Below are 15816 nucleotides of genomic sequence, written 5' to 3' on the forward strand. Positions count from 1 at the left end.
GGTCATAATCCTAGAGTCCTGGGATCGAGTTCCGCATCAGGCTCCTTGCTCAGTGGGGAGCCTGCTTCTCCCTCTGCCTGCCACCCCCCCCCCCCCGCTTATGCATGCTCTATTAAATAAATAAATAAAATCTTCAAAAAAATTTTAAAAAGATTGTTCTTTCCTATATCTGTCTCACCATTCTTTTGTCAATACAAAAGAGATTGTATTATAGTTTATATTACACTTCCATATTGATTAGAGTTAGTTCCCCATCATATCTCTGCTTTATAATTATTTTCACATTTGTTTTTCTAAGAAAGTTTTGATGTCATTTATCAATTTAAAAAATTCTGGTATATCAGTTGGATATATAAATTAGTTTAGGGAGATGCCTACCAGCCTTAGTGAGGCCACTTCCTAGATTATTGCTTTTTCAAAATCCTGTTTCATGTTGAAAAAGATTTTACAAGTTTTTCTTTTCCTTCACTGATGTTAGAAAGTTTCTGAAGCAAATCATTTATAGGTGAAAGAAGAATTATTTTGAAATAATCTTCCATGTTTTGGGGTGGTGATGTCTATCTTTTTCCTTCTGTACTGTATTAGAATTTATGGCAGGCCTTACACCCACCCCTCCTGAATATTCCCAGTACTTTACAGGTAGTTTTGTGTATGTGATCCCCTTTTATCCATTTATTCAGCAAGTGTTTTGAGTGTTTATTATGTGCAGTCATTATTCTAGGTGTTCGGACACCCCAGGAATGGAAACAATCTGTTTGGTTTGTTTCTTGTAACAATTCTGAAATAAATAGGTTTATCTCCCATTAGTTAGATGGAGAAGCTGAAACTCCCAATTCCCCAGGATTAGATAACTAGTAACATTAGATACTCACAGCTAGATCTCCTATTGCCCAATTTAGTAGTAGTTGTTCTTCCAGCAAACTATATCCCTGATTCAAACTCTATTCAATAATGGCTTAGCTGAGATGGAACTTTTGGGCTATTATAACCATCTTCGAATCTCCATTGGTTAGTTATAAGTAAAAGAGATTGAGCTCAATGACCACATTTAGTCTAAAAGGTGTGAAGATTCCTTTATTAATTCATTTTTGTCAATAAATTGAATGCTTGCTGTGTATCTGATTCTTTGATCATGTAATTTTCCTTAAAAACCTCCAGTGTCTGTCATCCAGAAAAAGCTGCAGTCTTTATTGTAACCTGCACTGTCTGGTCCCCATCCCCATCCACTTTCATCTCTTGTTTGCTCTTCCTTCACATAGTGGTCTCACTTTTACAATGTCTTTGCCTCTGCTTGTCTTCCTTTAATTTTTTCTGTTTGCCTGTTTCTTAGCAGTCTTTGCTGCTGCTACTTGCCCATGCGCTGTTCCTGAGCTGTGTGTATGTATTAGGCCATCAGCTAATCCATCAATTCACAATTATTGCCTTGGTCCATGTCCTCCTCCATCTAGTGAATGCTTCCCCCCTTTCTCTTCTCTGTGCCCCCATCCTGTCTTTTTTTTTTTTTATTTCATTCCCTTCCTTTGACATCTGTGTATATTTTTCCTTTATTCTCATCCTTCATTTTTTATTTCAATGTACAGTTTTCATTTTTTCTTTACTCAATAAGATTTGGTTTTCAAAAACATTTTCTTACTTTGACAAACTTCAGTATCAAAAGACAGATATACTGTAGTAAGGAGAGAAACTATGTGGTGTGTGTGTGTGTGTGTGTGTGTGTGTGAATTTGAAAAGGGGGGATGGGGCGCCTGGGTGGCTCAGTAGGTTAAGTGTCTGCCTTCAGCTCCGGTCATGATCCCAGGGTCCTGGGTTCAAGCCCCACATCGGGCTCCCTGCTCAGTGGGGAGCCTGCTTCTCCTTCTGCCTCTGCTGCTCCCCCTGCTTGTTCTCTCTCTCTCTCTCTTTCTCTCTCTGACAAATAAATAAATAAAATCTTAAAAAAAAAATGGGAGATGGTCTCTATCTGAAATGAGGATGAAGACTTAATTCCATTTATATATTTTAGAAAAGGTCACAGATCAGAATTTTACTCAGGGGAATAAATGTTACAGCAAGAATTGTGCCAGTGGGCTCTTCCAAACAGCATAAATATAATATACTGAATTCCATCCACATCTGCCCCTAATGAGTTGCCCATTTTCTACTCACATTTTCATTTTAATTATTGTTTTGGTGCTTTATAGAATAGATGCTCTGGATATATTTTATGTAGTACACATCACTTTAGTAGATGTTTTGATACTTTTAATAATGTCATTATCTTGACTTGCAGTAAACTGACTTCTCTCAATGAAGAGTATACCAAAAATAAAACCGAGTACGAGGAAGCCCAGGATGCCATTGTTAAAGAAATTGTCAATATTTCTTCAGGTAAATTTAATAGAGCCAATACATTAAGTGTTCTGACTATAACCTGGTTTTTAGTAATAGAGAAAGTATTGGGATGTTTGAAGAGTGTTTTTTTAAAAAGCTGTTACACACTGTGACTATTATGTTAGGCTACCTATAAGGTAATGCATGCTGTGTTGTGGGAAAAGTAACTGGAAATAACTTTTTTGGGGGGGTGCAAAATGGTGGTTTATTAGAGCACAGGGACAGGACCCATGGGCAGAAAGACCTGCTGCACCGGGGATGAGGGGTGGCTGATTATATACTATAGGTTATTAAGGTGGAAATAACTCTTATAAATAGAAAGATAAGGCTAGTGCAGGCTAAGGAATGGGAATACCCTGAAAAACAGACATGCATAAAAGCTCAAAATTTATTGTTGTAACAAGGAAAAGAAACACCAAGGACTAAAGGCACTAATAATCTTTATCTATGGGCTCATGCTCTAAGTTTTGGAAATAAATATCACTGAAAAACAACTAGAAAATTACACATGAAGCAAGCCTTTTCAAGGTCTACATGCCATTTTGTAGAATTTCAGAGTTCCTTCTGGAGGGCCCTGTTTGAGAAGATAGCATGGCTTGACACTATGGTATTGCCCTTGGCACAGAATGAATGTATGTTTAGCACAAGGTGGGGCTGATGTGTTAAACTGGAAGGTTTTGCCTGTCACCACATGTGTATCGACTATAACCTTTATTGTGCCTTTCAAAGATAGACCAAGGAACTACTTCAACCAAGTGATCAAAGTTGGCGTCATCAGTAGTGGAACAAATGACATATTTGCTTCCTGATGTGATGTAGAGGGAAGGGCACTGTATTGCCCATGTGGTATTCCTGACAAAAATGTTTAACCTGATTGTTAACAAGAAGGGAAAACGGAGATAAATTTAGATTGTGGGACATACTTTTTAAAGCTTGTACTCTTTAAAAATGTCTGTGTCATGGTAGCAAAAAAGGAATGGCCAGGATCTGTTCTAGATTATAGGAGACTTATGGAGACATAACAAGCAAATCAGTAGATGGTCCTTGAATGGATCCAGGACTAGGAGTTGGGGGTGGGAAAGAGCTATCAAGGACACTCAGGACAAATTGGTGAAGTTTAATAAGAGAGAACATGGTATTGGTGTCATATTTCTTGGGCGGTGTGTATTGTGAGTAAGTAGGAGGATGTCCTCATTTCCAGGATATTCATGCTGAATTACTGAATGGTAAAAAGTCATTTAAAAACTATGTGCTTGTATAATTCTGTAAATTATTTTACTGTTACGAATTTTATAGTAAATCAAAAGACACATAAAACTTAAGGATTTTTTTAAAAAATTTATTTATTTGAGAGAGAGCACAAATGGGGTGGGGAGAGACAGAAGGAGAGGGAGAAGCAGACTCCCCACTGAGCAGGGAGCCCGATGCAGGGCTCAGTCCCAGGACCCTAAGATCATGAACTGAGCCGAAGGCAGACATTTTGAAGAGCCCTGTAAATACTGTATATTCAAGCTGGGAGTCTTCCTCAGGAAAAATATTAACTCTGATTCATCAAGCACCTTCTAGGTTAAAGCTGCTAGCTTTAAACGTTTAAATGGAGGGTGTTTTGTATTTAGAGTTTCCTTGAATTAATTAGTTTTTTTTTTCTCTCCCCCCCCCTCAAGATTTTTTTTTGTTTATTTGGGAGCGAGAATGAGAGCGCGTGAGCAGAGGGGAGAGGGAGAAGTAGATTCCTAGCTGAGCAGGGAGCCCGATGAGGGACTTGATCCCAGGACCTTGGGATCATGATCTAAGCGAAAGGCAGATGCTTAACTAACTGAGCCACCCAGGTGCCCCTAGAGTTACCTTGAATTTAAATGAAACCTTTTCTTGGTCTAATATACACATTATCTGTATTTAAAAATGTAATGGAGCGGGGCGCCTGGGTGGCGCAGTCGTTAAGCGTCTGCCTTCGGCTCTGGGCGTGATCCCGGCGTTCTGGGATCGAGCCCCACATCAGGCTCCTCCACTATGAGCCTGCTTCTTCCTCTCCTACTCCCCCTGCTTGTGTTCCTTCTCTTGCTGGCTGTTTCTCTCTCTCTGTCAACTAAATAAATAAAATCTTTAAAAAAAAAAAATGTAATGGAGCAGGGCACCTGGGTGCCTCAGTTGGTTAAGCATCTGCCTTCGGCTCAGGTCATAATGGGATTGAGCCCCACATTGGGGTCTCTGCTCAGTGGTGTACCTGTGCTTCTCCCTCTCCCTCTGCCTGCCGCTCTGCCTACTGGTGCTCTCTCTTTCTCTGTCAAATAAAGAAATAAAATCTTAAAAAAAATTTTTTTTTTAATGTAATGGATCATCTTTGTAATTCTTTATCTTGCTAATAAACCAAAGTAGACGATGCTGTTAAGAGCCAGGTGATGTGAGATACCTTAACAGGCTTCAGTTTTCCTTTTCTAAAGTAGTTACAGTAAACACTCCATTAACGTTTAAGTAATTCTTGCAGGTTCTTGTTCCTACATGATAGGGGAGTGTGAATCATTTCTTTCTTTCTTTCTTTCTTTCTTTTTTTTTTTTTAAAGAATACCTGTTAGGTAAGACAGGAATAAATGTAAAAGTGGTATAACAATAAGAGAATTATTTATATTCAGCCATTCATAAGTTAATTTTTATTTTTAAAACATTTTATCACTTTTATGGGGAACAAGGGAATCAAAGATGAATCCCACTTCTTGCCATTTGATTAAATTCATAACTTCGTGTTTTTCTAAAATTAAGCAGTATTCTCGTGAATGTCCTTTGACGCTTTTGAGACGTTGGTGCCCGTGTGATAGTTCTACATAATGTGTGGGATGTTTCACCAACCCCTCTAAGCTATTAAAATGTAAGAATCTATTCTAAAAATGTTGGCCATTTTTATTGTTTGAACATGAATTACCTACCATGTGTCAGGGACTTTTTAGTGTACATAATAGCTTTTAGTTTTAATGTTCTAGAAGAGTAGAATCTCACTGAAAGTATTTTAAGGGACAATTATGGATCTAAATTTTGCTAAAATTCAACTGCATGTGGTACTGATGGGGGAAAAAAGCTCAAGTAACCCTCCTGTGGTCAGGTTTATGTAGGCACAGGCCTTGATGGTCACATTATTATATCTGACAACCTGGTGTTTGCGTGTATCTTATGATAAGCAGCTGTGTGTTTTCCATTTTAATGGATTTTTGTAAGGGAGGGCATCACACTCTTTCTATTTTTGAAATCTATTCATAGTAGGGGAAGATGTAGTAATACATTTTAACCTTGTGGTGAGGTTTTAGGTGCTCTTTCAAGTTTAGTTATGGCAAACTCCTGTTAATTTTTTAAAAAGTATATAAGGAAATGGATTTTAAATTCCCAAATAGGGGAGTTAAATTTATTCCTATAACTGCTTATATGTATTTTCTTTATTCCGTATCCCTGTGCACATTTCCTATTTTTATACAGGCTACGTAGAACCGATGCAGACGCTCAATGACGTGTTAGCTCAGCTAGATGCTGTTGTCAGCTTTGCCCACGTGTCAAATGCAGCACCTGTTCCGTATGTGCGACCGGTCATTTTGGAGAAAGGACAAGGAAGAATTACATTGAAAGCATCCAGACACGCTTGTGTTGAAGTTCAAGATGAAGTTGCATTTATTCCTAATGATGTTCACTTCGAAAAAGATAAACAGATGTTCCACATCATTACTGGTAAAAACAAAAAAACAACAAAACCCACAAAAACCTAATTTATGGACTTTTGGGGGGTAATGTTTTTCCCTTTTTTAATGTTGGAGTGGAAGTATTTAAAACTGATGAAGAAAATCCTAGTTCTTGGCGTTAGAAAAAGAGCACGTTATTCATGCTAGTTGGTAATATGTTCACATTTGGATTAGAGGGAAGATTTGGAAGGAGGGGGAGGCCTTAGAGTGAATGTTATCTTTATATGAAACTTCTGTTCCAGGGGTTTAGTTCATTTAAAAATGAACATGCCTTCGGGGCGCCTGGGTGGCACAGCGGTTAAGCGTCTGCCTTCGGCTCAGGGCGTGATCCCGGCGTTATGGGATCGAGCCCCACATCAGGCTCCTCCGCTATGAGCCTGCTTCTTCCTCTCCCACTCCCCCTGCTTGTGTTCCCTCTCTCGCTGGCTGTCTCTATCTCTGTCAAATAAATAAATAAAATCTTTAAAAAAAAAAAAAATGAACATGCCTTCAACCTCAAAGCCTACCTTTGAGCCAGACCTTTCAATAGTGAGGTCACTGAAGGTCAAACAGAACTGACTGCTGGAATGACCTCAGCTTAGGGTAGCAATTCTTTTAAAGACATGGGACTGTATTCATGTGAACTTTGAAAAAAATGTGCTTATAGACTAATGCATCATGTGTCAAACTGAAGTATTTTTAGATCTTAGCCAGATTCTAGAAAACAAAAGTGGAGGGGGGTAGTCTTGGGCAAATGTATTTGGGAAAAAGTCAGTGTTAATATTCTAGTTCCCCAAATGGATTTTCAAGTTCATATGATCTAACCCAGAGAAATAAATTGTACTTCAGAAAAAGTAGGGTTGTATCTTAGGGCTTTAGTGTGGAGTTTAAGTGATTTGAAGGATTAGACCATATGACCCATTCACTAATAGCCTCGTTTATTAAGGAATTACGGTGTTTAGTTGGTTAATCAATTAGGTGTGTACTACTTTTCTGGATGACATAAAGTTATCGTGCAGGCAGCTCTATGAGCTGTGGAAAAATCAGTCTCTGGTTTTTCTAGGCAAATTACAGGTAAGGTATATTTCTCATGGTCCTCTTGATGAAGGGTGCCATGTAGGTTTGTCCGAAGGGAAGATAGCATTCCTCTGGCAGTTGATGGTTCCGCTGCTTATATGCCATATCTGTAGGGCCCAGTGATTAGCCACAAATGTGCGATTTAGGACTAGCAGTTTATTAGTGGCAGAAGTAAATTAATAATCTTGCTTTTTGATGTGATTTATTTTAAAGGCCCCAATATGGGAGGTAAATCCACATATATTCGCCAAACTGGGGTGATAGTTCTCATGGCCCAGATTGGGTGTTTTGTGCCGTGTGAGTCAGCGGAAGTGTCCATTGTGGACTGCATCTTGGCCCGCGTAGGGGCTGGTGACAGTCAGTTGAAAGGAGTCTCCACATTCATGGCTGAAATGCTAGAAACTGCTTCTATTCTCAGGTGAGTGATTTTCCCAGTCCCCTCAAAACAAATGAATGTTCTGTCCTGTGAGAAGTACATTTGCAGATTCATCTATAAAACATCGGAGAACCTTTATCTATAATAGTTTTCTTGTGAACTTTATGCACTTCATATTGTCTTAAAAGGGTAATTGGTAATAGTTGAGGAAAGCTTTGATTTTTAAATTTGTCTTAAGGCTTCTGGTAGTTGTTCACTTTTTGACCCCCACCACTACTATGCTTTTGCTTGAACTATTCACAATACCTGGAATGTTTACCCATGTCCTTTCCAATCTTACAGAAATTCTACTTCTCTGATGACTTTCCTTGTCACATAATCCTCAGATCCTGGGTATTTCTTCTCTGAATTCTTTGACATCCCTGTAATATATTCGGTTTTTTATTTTAGAGGTTACTGAAATCTCTTTATTTCATTTTTTAGGCGCTTTTTTAAAGGTAGAGAAGCTATGCCTTCCGTTTCTTGGTGTCTTCTAAAGCACTTCACATATAGTAGATCCCTAGGAAATTACTGTTCATTATTTGTTTGTGGGGAATTTTAGAAGCAGTACAAATATTTGGTATAGTAATTGGTCAGCAAGCTAATATTCATAACTTTAAAAATTAAATAAGCAAAAGGTGTCAGTGGCAATTCACAGAAAAATAAATGACCGGTAAGCACATGAAGAACTGTCGCGTTCTTGGGGCGCCTGGGTGGCTCAGTCAGATAAACATACATGTCGTGATCTCAGGGTCGTGAGTTCAAGCCCCACATTGGGCTCCATGCTGAGTGTGGGAAAAAAAAATACTGTTGCATTCTCTAATTGAGAAAAAAAAATTCCCCTCCTTACGTTTGGTTAAAGAAGAAAAAAAGGAATGCGAATATCTGATTGCTAAGGCTGTGGCCAGCGTGCCAATTTACATGACCACCGTCTGCGTGTCCATAACATGACACCTTTCTCCCATCTTCATGCAGTATTATTTTCTAAAATCTGGGCTGGTTTGATTGGCAAGAAATGAATGATAGCTGATTCGGAAATTCTTTGATTACTACTGGTGAGATTGGTAATTTAAAAAATATGTATTCACTATTTGTTTCCTTTTCCATCAGTTGTTTTTGACTGTTCATTTTCTTCATTTAATTGGCTATTGAATTTTTTATATGTTAAGATAATCTGTTATGTTTGTGGTACATCTTTCCCATTGTATTGCCTTAATTTTGTTTTTTGCATTATCACATATCATGGGCAATTTTCATGTAATTATGTGTTTCAGGTCTGCAACCAAAGATTCTTTAATAATCATAGATGAGTTGGGAAGAGGAACCTCTACCTATGATGGATTTGGGTTAGCGTGGGCTATATCAGAGTACATTGCAACAAAGATTGGTGCTTTTTGCATGTTTGCAACACATTTTCATGAACTTACTGCCTTGGCCAATCAGATACCAACTGTTAATAATCTACATGTCACAGCACTAACTACTGAAGAGACCTTAACTATGCTTTATCAGGTGAAGAAAGGTGAGTGTAAACCACTGGTGTGCTGTAAATTAGGTGTGGCAGTGGGAAACTTCTGCCCTTGACATCATCAGTCATTGCCTTATTCTGAGTATGAATTATTGATGTTTGTACAGAACACACGCTTAGTTCATAATCTGGGTACGAGGACAGGGTACATTATATTTCTGTGTCTCATACTAGGACCACTCATTATAAGACAGTTACAGAAAGAATAACCCATACTCTTCAACATTACCAGAGGGTTTTGTACCTCCCATGGCAGCCTGATTCCTTGTCAGAGTACCTACTGGATAGTAGCAGTAATAAGCTTTGAAGTTCCAAGGCTCTGTTACTGTTGAAGAAACCATTTATTACAATTATCTCATTGTATTTTTAAGGGTGTGTTACATAAACAGGTTCATTTAAAGGTAGGGTTTCCACAAATCCTGAAATTGTTAGTAGTTCTCACATAGGGAATGACTTGTTGGCATTTCATCCTTTCAGAAAAGTTCGTCATTTGTGGGTCTGGCTAATGAGATTTACCAAGTTGAAGAGATTAACATGCAGTAAAGTTTTTGCTGCCTCAGCATTTCACCAGTCATTGGAATAGCTTTCTCAGATGGCTTTCTGATTTTCCAAGAACACATTTTCTTGCATCAGTTGGTTGTACATAAGTACAATATTATTTTTGGTTCTTTTGTCCTTTGTTGCTTATGCTTCAGTGGGAATCCTTTTGACTTACTGTGTTTACAGTATTATGATTATTATTGATATAAAATATAGATACTTTTAGGGGCGCCTGGGTGGTTCAGTTGGGTAAGCATCTGCCTTTGGCTCATCCCAGAGTCCTGGGATAGAATCCCGTGTCTGGCTCCCTGCTCAGCAGGGGAGCCTGCTTCTCCCTCCCTCTCTGCCGCCCACCCTACTTGTGCCTTCCCACTTCTGTCTGTCAAATAAATAAATAAAATCTTTTTAAAAATAAAATGAAATATAGATACTTTTAGTTGGACCTGGCATTTAGCATGAAGTTGAAGTTTTGCGTTTTGTATGATAAATGGGTTCAGAATTTGATTTATTAGAGAGAGTGCCTGCGTGTAAGAGGGCAGGGAGGGGCTGAGGGAGAGAATCTCCAAGCTGACTCCCCGCGGAGCATGGAGCCTGCTGTGAGGCTTGATCTCACACACACACACACACACACACACACACACACCCCGCCATCTTGACCTGAGCCGAAACCAAGAGTTGGATACTTAACCAACTGAGCCACCCAGATGCTTCAAGAAGTGGGTTCAGAATTTTATTTTATTTTTAATTTTTTAAAAAGATTTTATTTATTTATTTGACACGGAGTGAGAGAGCACGAGCAGGGGGCAGAGGGAGAGAGAGAAGCAGACTCCTCACTGAGCAGGGGGCCCGATGAAGGGCTTGATCCCAGGACGTGGGATCATGACCTCAGCTAAAGGCAGATACTTAACCAGCTGGGCCGGCCAGGCTCCCCTGGGTTCAGAATTTTAAAAGACCAGATGACCTGAGGAGAAGAAGATAGGAATAAATCCATCCATCACTGTGGATGCTTATCAAACATTTGCTTCTATTTTATTTTTGTTTGTTTCTCTTAGTTGTGCAGAGTATCCAGCCCCAGAATGAATGGGATATATAACTAGGCCAAAAAAATTTTACAGTTGATACATAGTTGAGGCAAAAACGGAAGCTCCATGATAACCCTGTGAGCATCATTCGTATTAAACGTCCCTTTATTTTCTGCAAACGGGGAGGAAGATAGTCCATAAAATTTATTAGTAATTTGGGTCCAAGATTGCATTGTCATGTGCTTGCAGTAGTTCAGAATCAGAATACGGTTATGTAAGAATGGTAGGTAACTTTCCTAAGACCAGTGTTGTAAATATTTGTATTTATCCAACCACTTTCCTGAAGTCACTGTCTAAAAAATTATGTAGGCAGATCTAGAGGTTGGACCGTTCAGTAATAAGCCATATATTTTGAATTTAAGTGTTCTTAATTAGTGACACATTTGGGTTTTTTTCTTCTTTATTTAGTTCCTCTCTTATGAAATGAGAAAACCTCAGAGGGATAATTGAGTTGATAAATTTTTCTTCAGACCTCTGAGGATTTGCTATCAAGTTTTTTTTTTTTTTTTTTTTTTGGGATATTTTTATTTTTCCTACTACATTTGTCAAGGATAAAATAAAACACTGTGTGCCGAGTCATAATTACTTTCCACTGAAGGCTTAATTAAAATTCTTTCATCTAAGTTTCTCTGAAACATTTGGCTGATGTATTTGAAATACAGTTTGAAATACAGTTAAGTTTCCAAAGGACAAAGTGAGATGGGTAGGTTCTGTTTACATCGGTTGCTGTCTCTTTCTGCCCTGCTCCTCACAACCCCCAAATTTCTTACAGGTGTCTGTGATCAGAGTTTCGGGATTCATGTCGCAGAGCTTGCCAATTTCCCTAGGCATGTTATAGAGTGTGCGAGACAAAAAGCTCTGGAGCTAGAGGAGTTTCAATATATTGGAGAATCACAAGGATATGATGACATGGAACCAGCCGCAAAGAGGTGCTATCTGGAAAGAGAGGTTTGTCACATTGTGTTTGTAATTATTGAATCCCGTGTTGTTAGATCTGTCGGGTCGCCTGCGGTTCTAATACTTACTTGATCATTCATTGTTGCCTTTCACTTAAATTTCTGTGCGTGGCAAAGACTTCATCTTATTGTTTTGATTTCTGCACTATGTACCTGACCAGAAGAGAGCATGTCAGTACCACATTGAAAACGTAGGAGGATAGGATGTTAGTCTACGTTTAAAGTAAGTAATTCAAAAGAGTTACAGACGCCCAAGCGCTTGTTTGATTCCTTCATGAACAAATAGGTTAAGTCCAGTTAACTGCATATTTACTGAGTAATTACTTAGTTAAGGGAATAACAAAGAAATAAACACAGTTTTTGCCTAACAGTTGTCTAGAATCTAGTTGGGGAGATAATAATGAACATGTCAAGGAGAATAATGGGGTATATGATATGCTTACTCTGGAAAGCTCTTTGTGGGCAGGGTGTTTCAGTTCTCATGGGAGAAGTGCATCTTCGGTTAGGCCTTCTCTGAGTGATGGGTGAAATTTCCATGTTCACACAGAAAGGTACAACATACGCCCAATGTATTTTTTTTTTTTCTAAGTAAAGGATAATTCTCTACAATAATCAAAAGGATCTTAATTCACTGCTGGGTCCTGGCAGCATTTATTGTGGTTATGCATTGTGAGAACCTCTTGTCATGATTTTAGCTTTTACCCAGTCAGTTTTTTGATGTTCCTCCCTGACAGATAGATAATTGTTACGATAATAGATGATCGTATATGATTTTTAAGCTTAAAAGGTACAGTTTTGTCTGTTGTACCTGTGCAGGCAGGAGAAATGCATTATATCTTGTGCATTATGCCTTAGTTAGGGAGGTTGCTGTGAAATGGTCTTGTTAGCAGCACCACAGCTATTGGTGATCTGGGGTTAGGTAGGCTCTTTTATGTAATCCCTGGTTTCCAACTACAACAGAAACCATGTACTTTTGATAATATTAATTACATTGTATTTTGAAAAAACTTGAAGCTAAGGGAGATGCATAACTATCAATGTTCAGTCTAGATTCTGTCATTACTTGAAAATAATACACTTGTTATTTAATAGAGAAATGTATCTTCTTTACCTTACCATTTGGGTATCTACCTTTCAACCTTTAAGGTACTTATTACCAACAAGCTCCGTGCATGAAAAGCAGACTTTTTAGTTCTGCTTCATATGTGATGATAAGCGTTTACATAGTACTTAACCTTTGCCAAGCACCGTTCTAATAAGCACGTATACTGACTCTCCAGTTCTCCCAACAGCCCTGTGAGGTTGGAATATTATCATCCCCATGTTACGAATGAGGAATGTGGGTTAAGGAATTTCCCATGATGACATGGCAAGGAATGGCTATGCTCTAGAATGCCAATAACTGGCCAGTAAAATGTAATTTAGAAATTCCGTGTGTATGAGTCCTGAATTTTCAGTGACCGTTTATGCCTTATAGTATTTATAAACCTTGAGTTCTTTTTCTCCCAGAAGATTAAGTTTATATATCGATTATAAAAGATGAGTGATTTAGTGACTACTAAAATATTGAGCCCCTTTTCATTAGCAGCTGAAAATGTATTTATAAATATCCTTTAATGACTTGCTATGAAGAAATATAGTCAACTAAGGGCTTCCTATATATTCTGGATAGTGCACACTTAAAATTTAAAGAATGTTCTTTGAATATTGGGTGGTGTATTTAGATTGAAAGTTAATGAAAAAATTCATTAAAATTTATTGTGACTTTTTAGAAAGATGTTTTGAAGACTAATGGAACATTCATATGTCTTTCAGCAAGGTGAAAAAATTATTCAGGAGTTTTTATCCAAGGTGAAGCAAGTGCCTTTTACTGAAATGTCAGAAGAAAACATCACAATGAAGTTAAAACAGCTGAAAGCTGAGGTAATAGCAAAGAATAATAGTTTTGTAAATGAAATCATTTCACGAATCAAAGTTACTACATGAGAAAATCCCACCAAAGGAGCGAAGAGAATACTGATAAGCTGTTGTCTTTAACACTTTTGTATTGTTTTATATTAACCCTGTTTTCATAGTGCCGGCAATTTGAGACCCATGGGGTATCAACTTAATAAAATATTTAGTAATACTTTGAGTACATTTTCAAAGATTTTTATTTTGGAAGAATGAGAGCTCTAGCTGAGGAATACTTAAATGGACATGGGCAATAGTAGGCAATGTGTTGAATTTCATAAATAAAGTCATGTAGTTTGTGGAATTTGAAATGCGTTGTATTTCTTTGTAGTAGGGCTTGTATACAAGTTTCTTCCCAAATGGTATGGAAAAAGCATGTCGCACCCAAAGACTTTGCAAAAGTAAAGGCCCTTAAAGCTAGAAGGAACCATGGAAATCACTTCGATTGATCTCCACAGTGTCCATATGTTGGCAGGAGCCAGATTGGCTGGATACACATTAGCCAAGGAATTTATTATAAACCTGAAGTCCTAGTGTGACCCTTCAGCCTGTCGGCTGTTCTCCCACCTCTCTCTGTGGGGAGACTTAGAAATCCAGATTTTAATAAAACCATTCAGATTAGGAACCCTGATTTAGACTACTTCTCTTATTTTACAGGAAAGAGATGGAATGGTTAAGAGTTAGTGGCTAGCCCTGCGGAATATGGGTGGGGAGGACCATCTTTCCAATAGTGACGGGATGATGGGGTATCCGTGTAAGAACAAAATGACATTGGATCCCTGCTCCATATATGAAAATGAACTACAGTGAATTTTTTATCTAAATGTATAAGCAAAACTGCAAAGCTTTTAGTGTTTAGTTTTTTAGTTCTATAGAAAATAATACAGGGACATAAATTTTCATGATCTTGGCTTTGGGGAAAAGATATCTTTAAGTCACAACACCATCCACTCAGGTATATTGAAACTAGGTATTTCTTTTCATTAAAAGGCATCACAGAGTGAAAAGACTAGATCCATAATGGGAAAATATATTGGTACTCTATAAGATACCAAAGGATTTATTACCAGAATATATAAAGAACTATACAGTTATTAAGAAAATGGGCATTTAAGAGTTTAAATACATCTCAATAACAAAAAGACAATCCAGTTAAAAGCCAAAGGATCTGAAGAGAGATTTTCCCAAGGAAAATGTACACATGGCCAATAAGCACATGAAAAGGTACAGGATAGCATCAGGGAGATGCCAGTCACAACCACAGGGAGCTACCACTTCGCACGCATTAGCACAGCTAAAATCCAAAGTCCAATAACAAGTATTGATGAGGATGTGGAGGAATTGGAGTTCTCATCCACTGAGAAACGTAAATGGTACAGTCACTTTGGAAAATAGCCTGGCATCTTCTCAAACAGAGTTACCATATGACTCAGCATTTCCATCCCTAGGTGTATATCCAGGAGAAACCTATCCACATAAAAACTTGAGCACGAAAGTTTATAGCAGGATTATTCATAATAACCAAAAAGTGGAAGCACCCCAATTGGTCAAGGCCAATGGATGAATTAAAGGAACATACAAAATGTGGGATACCTATACAGTGGAGTGTTATTTTGCCGTAAAAGGAATGAAAGACTGCTACATGCTACAGCTTGGATGACGTGGATGCACATGAGTGATGAAGCCAGGTACAAGAGTTTATGTAATGAGTCCATTAATATGAGAGTCCAGAATATAAAAAACTACAGAAAGAATAGTTGAGCAGTTGCACAGGGCTGGTGTGCAGAAAATGGGTGGCTAGGGAGGTGATATGATAGCTAAAGTTTCTTTTTGAAATGAAAATGTTGTAAAACTGGTGATGGTTGCACCTATCTGAGTATACCAAAAGCCATTGAATTGTACACTTCAAATGGGCGCCTTGTATGGTGTCTGAATTACATCTCTATAAAATTTGGTCCAAAAAAAGTTCAGGGACTTTACCCAAGAGAAATCTAAATGGTCCATATACATGAAAAAGTTTTCAATCACGATTTAGAAAAATGAAAATGAAAACTATGCTGGGTTACGCCTCCCACCCCAGCAGACTGACAGTGTGACAGTGCCCAGTGTTGGCGAGGATGTGAGGATATGACATGCCAGTCCACGTCCTGCTGGTGGGAATAATTTTCTGGTACAGCGAAAATATGCATAGGACCCA

At 38.2% G+C, this 15816-nt stretch overlaps 1 protein-coding gene across 1 annotated transcript in view; it reads left to right on the forward strand.

Moving 5' to 3' along the window:
- The window catches only part of MSH2 (mutS homolog 2), a 73065-nt gene extending 59135 nt beyond the window's left edge, over positions 1 to 13930 (forward strand). Inside the window, exons 11-16 of the mRNA XM_026486318.4 lie at positions 2270 to 2367; positions 5833 to 6078; positions 7359 to 7563; positions 8835 to 9082; positions 11483 to 11658; positions 13482 to 13930. Coding sequence (XP_026342103.1) covers positions 2270 to 2367; positions 5833 to 6078; positions 7359 to 7563; positions 8835 to 9082; positions 11483 to 11658; positions 13482 to 13652 — 1144 coding nt within the window. The 3' untranslated portion in view covers positions 13653 to 13930. The remainder of the gene's footprint in view (positions 1 to 2269; positions 2368 to 5832; positions 6079 to 7358; positions 7564 to 8834; positions 9083 to 11482; positions 11659 to 13481) is intronic.
- Positions 13931 to 15816: the final 1886 nt, after the last annotated feature.

The sequence above is a fragment of the Ursus arctos genome, unplaced genomic scaffold (genome assembly GCF_023065955.2).
Source record: "Ursus arctos isolate Adak ecotype North America unplaced genomic scaffold, UrsArc2.0 scaffold_8, whole genome shotgun sequence".
In the NCBI taxonomy this organism is placed as follows: Eukaryota; Metazoa; Chordata; class Mammalia; order Carnivora; family Ursidae; genus Ursus; species Ursus arctos.